General features: G+C 42.2%; 1 protein-coding gene across 1 annotated transcript in view; it reads left to right on the top strand.

Annotated features, from left to right (window-relative positions):
- The window catches only part of EXD2 (exonuclease 3'-5' domain containing 2), a 51,278-nt gene that overhangs the window by 35,888 nt on the left and 9,331 nt on the right, over positions 1-6,059 (top strand). Inside the window, exons 3-4 of the mRNA XM_023182716.2 lie at positions 1,461-1,717; positions 3,112-3,238. Of these exons, the coding sequence (XP_023038484.1) occupies positions 1,461-1,717; positions 3,112-3,238 (384 nt within the window). The remainder of the gene's footprint in view (positions 1-1,460; positions 1,718-3,111; positions 3,239-6,059) is intronic.

The raw sequence follows: 6,059 nt of genomic DNA, 5'->3' as shown, positions 1-6,059 counted from the left end.
GGGCAACATGGTGAAACTTCATCTCTACAAAAAATACAAAAATTAGCCGGGCGTGGCTGTGCATGCTTATAATCCCAGCTACTTGGGAGGCTGAGGCAGGAGAATTGCTTGAACCCGGGAGGCAGAGGTTGCAGTGAGCCAAGATTGAGCTGCTGCACTCAAGCCTGGGCGACAGACCCAGACTCCGTCTCAAAAAAAGAAAAAAGATTAAACCTTGATCACTTCCTGTATAAAGTTTTTTTGTATCTTTTTTTTTTTTTTTTTTTTGAGACGGAGTCTCGCTCTGTCGCCCTGGCTGGAGTGCAGTGGCCAGATCTCAGCTCACTGCAACCTCCGCCTCCCGGGTTCACACCATTGTCCTGCCTCAGCCTCTGGAGTAGCTGGGACTACAGGCGCCCGCCACCTCGCCTGGCTAGTTTTTTGTATTTTTTAGTAGAGACAGGGTTTCAGTGTTAGCCAGGATAGTCTCAATCTCCTGACCTCGTGATCCGCCCGTCTCAGCCTCCCAAAGTGCTGGGATTACAGGCTTGAGCCACCGCGCCCAGCCTAGTTTTTTTGTATCTTTTAAGATTTAAAGGCCCTAACTTATGCTCAATATATATATATTTTTTCTTTTTATGAACACCATTTGTGACTAGAAAATGCTGAGAAAGCACTTTGTGCTACCAGGATTTATTATATTATCAGGTACCACTTATCTCCTACCTTTTTTAAAAATTGGATCTTGAGTCAGTGATGATAAGGTAAATGACTAGAGTTACCTGCGTGTACATTAGAGAGGCTGGATAATGAAAAGAGGATGTTTATCGTTTCACACTGTACTCCTTAGCCTTTTTTTTTTTTTTTTGAGATGGAGTTTCACTCTTGTCTCCCAGGCTGGAGTGCAGTGGCGCAATCTCGGCTCACTGCAACCTCTGCCTCCTGGGTTCAAGTGATTCTCCTGCCTCAGCCTCCCATGTAGCTGGAATTATAGGCACGTGCCACCACGCCCAGCTAATTTTTGTATTTTTGGTAGAGTTGGGGTTTCGCTGTGTTGGCCAAGCTTGTCTTGAACTCCTGACCTCAGGTGATCTGCCTGCCTCGGCCTCCCAAAGTGCTGGGATTACAGATATGAGCCACCGTGCCCAGCCTCCTTAGCCTTGTAAAACCAGCATGTTCTATATGACTGCCAGTGTATGTCCCAGAGCTCCCCTGTGTCGGCTGGTCACTGTTTATGGACCACTCGTATTTTAGGCCTTGGTGTTTGGGGTTCTTGGTAACCTTTGTTTAGGCTGCTGCTTCACAAAGTCCATTGCATTCGTTACTGTAGGCTTATCTGTAGATGCAAACCAAAACCTGGTCAGATGCTGCTCCCTTTGGGAATTTAAGGATTCACCTCTTAGACTTTTTTGTCACAGTTATATGTTGTGCTTGCTGCTGTGCTAAGGTGTGAACCACAACCCTATCTTCCTCTGTTGCAGGTAAATTTGGAAGGCAAAGCCAGCCCTCTGTCACTTCTACAAATGGCCTCCCCAAGTGGCCTCTGTGTCTTGATTCGCTTGCCTAAGCTAATCTGTGGAGGAAAAACACTACCAAGAACATTACTGAATATTTTGGCAGATGGCACCATTTTGAAAGTTGGAGTGGGATGCTCAGAAGATGCCAGCAAGCTTCTGCAGGATTATGGCCTCGTTGTTAGGGGGTGCCTGGACCTCCGATACCTAGCCATGCGGCAGAGGTGTGGTTTGTATGAATGCTGGGATTCCTGTAGCTGTGGGACAAATATTTTAGCCAGATTTGTAGATGCCTGGGAATCAGTAGTGAAACATATGAAATTGTATAGGAGCCTACAGGCTTCTAAGATGCGTATTGAATTTGTGAGAAGACATTCCAACTTCTGTGAAACTTTGGTTACCTAGAATTAGTCTTTTTAGATCAAACATTACTGAGATATCTCACAGCTATAGGCTAAAAGCTGGTGGTCCCATTGGCTAAATTATGGCTGCAAAGGGTTTTTGGTTTTCTTTTTTCCCGTATGATATTTTTGGAAATTTTTATTTAAATCAAGAAGATTTAATGTAAAAATCTATATTTCTGGCTTCTCTTGAAAAATTAGGTAATCTGACTACACTGAGTCTACAGTTCTAGATGGCAGCATTTGGCTGGGTAGCATATGTGCCCTTTAGATGAGCATGCTCTGTTCAGTTTGCCAGAGTCCCCACCACTCCCATTGTAACCCCTGGCTCCTCCTGATAAGCCTTTGAGTTTACAGACCCTGCTTTAGGCCAAAAATGATGGTAGACCGGCCCTTATCTGGGAGGAAGAGAGATTTCCTTTAGAATTTTACTCCTATGGAAATTTGATTTCAGCTTGTCTTTTTGGGGCGGGGGGTCATAATTACCTCCTCATGTTTATGTACAGGTCCTCATTTATAACATTGTGGACTAAAACAGCCTCTTGCCCTGCCTGAAGTGACACAGTCACTACAAGGTTGGAGATTTGGTAAACTAAGAGAAGGCCTGATTAAAATCTGTGCTTACCACAATTTTTTAGTATAAAATGAAATTTTATTTTAGTTTGTTAGTTTGGCTTATATAAAGCTCTTATAAGTGAAGTATAATTTTTTAAAGTAACACATTAAGATATTACTGTAAAAATTAAGACTGTGAAAGTCTATGGAGTATAACAGTAAAAGCCTCCCTTCATCAGGCCCTCCTTTCTTTGGCACCAGCTCCCCAGAGGTGCCACTGTCACTGTGTGCTGTTAGAGGCAGCGTAGATAGAGGCTAAAAGCTGACTCGGGAGCAGACTGCATGGGTAGGAGTCTCAGGGCTGCCACTTGCCAGCTGTATGACCTTTGGCACAGTACTCTCTGTTCCTCAGTTTCCTCATCTGTAAAGTAGAGATGATAATGTAGCCACCTCTCGGGGTTGGTGTGAGTATTAAATGAGTTAAACTACAGAAAGGATTTATAAAGTGTTTCACAAATAGATAAATTATCATTTTCTTTGATGTCTAGTGAGATTGAGTATGTTATCTCTGTTTATTGGCTATTTATATGTCTCTTTTGATTTTCTTGTTCATGTCCTTTGCCCATTTTTGATGCATGGTTTTATTTATTTATTTCTTTTAGAAACAATTTGCTCTGTAATGGGCTTAGCCTGAAATCCCTCGCTGAGACTGTTTTGAACTTTCCCCTTGACAAGTCCCTTCTACTTCGTTGCAGCAACTGGGATGCTGAGACTCTTACAGAGGACCAGGTACTTCTTATCAGAGTAGTTGAAGAATGGAAGGTCATTGTTTCTGAAGTATAACTGTTTATAAAATTAAAATTCTCGGCCAGGTGCGGCCGGGCGCGGTGGCTCACACCTGTAATCCCAGCACTTTGGGAGGCCGAGACGGGTGGATCACGAGGTCAGGAAATCGAGACCATCCTGGCTAACACGGTGAAACCCCGTCTCTACTAAAAATACAAAAACTTAGCCTGGCGTGGTGGCGGGTGCCTTTAGTGCCAGCTACTTGGAAGGCTGAGGCAGGAGAATGGCGTAAGTAAACCTAGGAGGCGGAGCTTGCAGTCCGCAGAGATCGCGCCACTGCACTCCAGCCTGGGCCACAGAGCGCAACTCCGTCTCAAAAAAAAACAAAAAAACAAAATAAAAATTCTCAAATGTAGTATTAAGTATTGGATGGAGATGCCTTAAAATGGATTCATTATCTGGTGATAATCCAATTAACTGGTCTACAATAAAATAATCACTTAAATAAAAGATAAGAGGCCTGCTGTTGTTTCATTTTTGAGATGGAGTCTCACTCTGTTACCCAAGCTGGAGTACAGTGGTACGATCTTGGCTCACTGCAACCTCTGCCTCCTGGATTAAAGCAATTCTCCTGCCTCAGAGATTACAGACGTGCACCACCACACCCGGCTAATTTTTTTTGTATTTTTAGTAGAGATGGGGTTTCACCACGTTGGTCAGGCTGGTCTCAAACTCCTGACCTCAAATGATCCGCCCACCTCAGCTTCCAGGTGTGAGCCACTGCACCCGGTCAAGAGGCCTGATTTTTTTGACCTTTTACTATATGTTGGGCATTTCAGAAAAAGGGATTTTTTTTATGAATACAAATGCATAATTTAAAAAAAAACATAGTGTTATAAGTGTGTAGGAGTTATAACTTATTTTCAGAAGCAGTAAATAGTTCCCTGTATTACCTTTCCCCATTCCTAATCCTTCTTCCTTCTTCTCCTCAGAGGCAACCACTTTCATTTCTTTCTGGTAATTATCATTATACTTCTAAATTACATGCATGCGTTATTCTTCCTTATCTATATATATTATCTTTTGACTTCATACAATGGAAGATATGGTTTAGTACTCTTGCAGCTCCCCTGCCTCTAGACAAATACTTCTCTTCCCCATCCTCCCAATTTAGGCAAATCATCATTTTTATCAGGTTAATATCCAGTATTTATATTATTTATAGCTGAGTCACATAGTAAACTGCAGTTACTTTTATTTCCCAGGATTAATAATTAGTATTTTGTTTGCATAGTGTCCATGTACCTATTGTTTCCACCCCAGACTCCTTACCAGAACTATGGATCTCCTCTGGGCTGGTTCAGACACCCATCAGGTCACTTACTTGTTTCATTTTCCCTTGGAGCCTTCTCTCCTAGAGCCCTTTCTCATCTGGCTCCTCCCAGGACGGACTGCACTCTAGGCCTGCTGCCCATCTCTCCTCCTGGAATTTGCATTTACCATCAGCGTGGAATTCCCTTCACCTCTCTCTTTCATAGTAGATCCTCTGTTTTTTAAATTCTACATCTTTTTCCTTTCTTGCTTTGGTGGAGTACATTCATAACAGCTTCTTGAGAAAGGGAGCATGAGAAGTAAAAAAAAAAAATGTCAGTAACCGTGTCTTTTCTCTCAGGTGACTTAGTTTCTCCAGAGATGAATCTTCTAGTATTCTATTCAAGAAGCGTAAGCCCCACTACCTATATTCCAGTCACTGAGTGGGGGAAAGGCGCCAGTGGTCTTAACATTCAGTGTGTAATCTCTCCCTTAATCCCCCTTTCTTCAGGTGACATTTCGTCCCTCCCTTCAGTTGTGCGTGGTATTACCAGGTCCAGATCCTCTGTGGTTTAACCATTATATGATTTAAACTTTTACTGTCTTTTGGGCTAGGGGAGGGATAGTTGTCTGGCCCTGTGCTGTAAAGGAGGAGAGCAGGGTGTAAGTGTTCTCTATGGAGATTTCACCTTACCCTTCTGTTTTCACCCTTGCCTTCACAGATACCTGGTGTCTCCATTCCTCATGCTTTCCTGGTTCTGTGGCTTAAACCCATTAGAACTTAGGCTTTTTGCCATGCCACTTGCATAGGCCTAGTTTCAACCTTGTATGCTGAGTCAGTTACCACTTGTTCATCCTTGAGAAATGTTAACTGGTTTCCAAAGTAGCTACACCATTTTGTATTTCCACCAGCAGTGTATGAGGGTGCCGGTGTTCTACATCCTTCCTGACATTTGTTATTGTCAGTCTTTTCCATTAGAGCCATCCTAGTAGGTATGAAGTGGTATTTCATTGTGGTTTTGATTTACATTTCCCTCGTGAGTAATGATGCTGAGCGTCTGTTCATGTGCGTATTGGCCATTTGTATATCTTCCGTGGAGAAACATGTATTCATACATATCCTTTGCCCATGTTTTAATCGGGTCATTTGTTATTTTATTTTTGAGTTTTAGGAATTCTTTGTATATTCTAGATCCTTTTCCGATAGATGATCTATAAAGTATTTTCTCCCATTATTTGTTTGAAGCACAATAGTTTTTAATTTTGATGAGCTCTAGTTATCAGTTTCTTTTTAAAAATCTCTTCTTTTAATTGCTTATGCTTTTGGTGTCACAGTCAATAAATCATTGCCTCACCCAAGGTCATGACGATTGGCTCCTATGTTTTCTTCTAAAAGTCATATAGTTTTAGCTCTTGCATTTAAATTTGTGATCCATTTTGAGTTAATTTTTGTGTGTCTTGTGAGGTAGGGGTCCACATTCACTCTTTTTCATGTGGCCCTCCAGTCATCCTA

This window comes from Piliocolobus tephrosceles, chromosome 6, assembly GCF_002776525.5.
Source record: "Piliocolobus tephrosceles isolate RC106 chromosome 6, ASM277652v3, whole genome shotgun sequence".
NCBI lineage: Eukaryota > Metazoa > Chordata > Mammalia > Primates > Cercopithecidae > Piliocolobus > Piliocolobus tephrosceles.
This window is presented reverse-complemented; position numbering and strand designations above follow the sequence as displayed.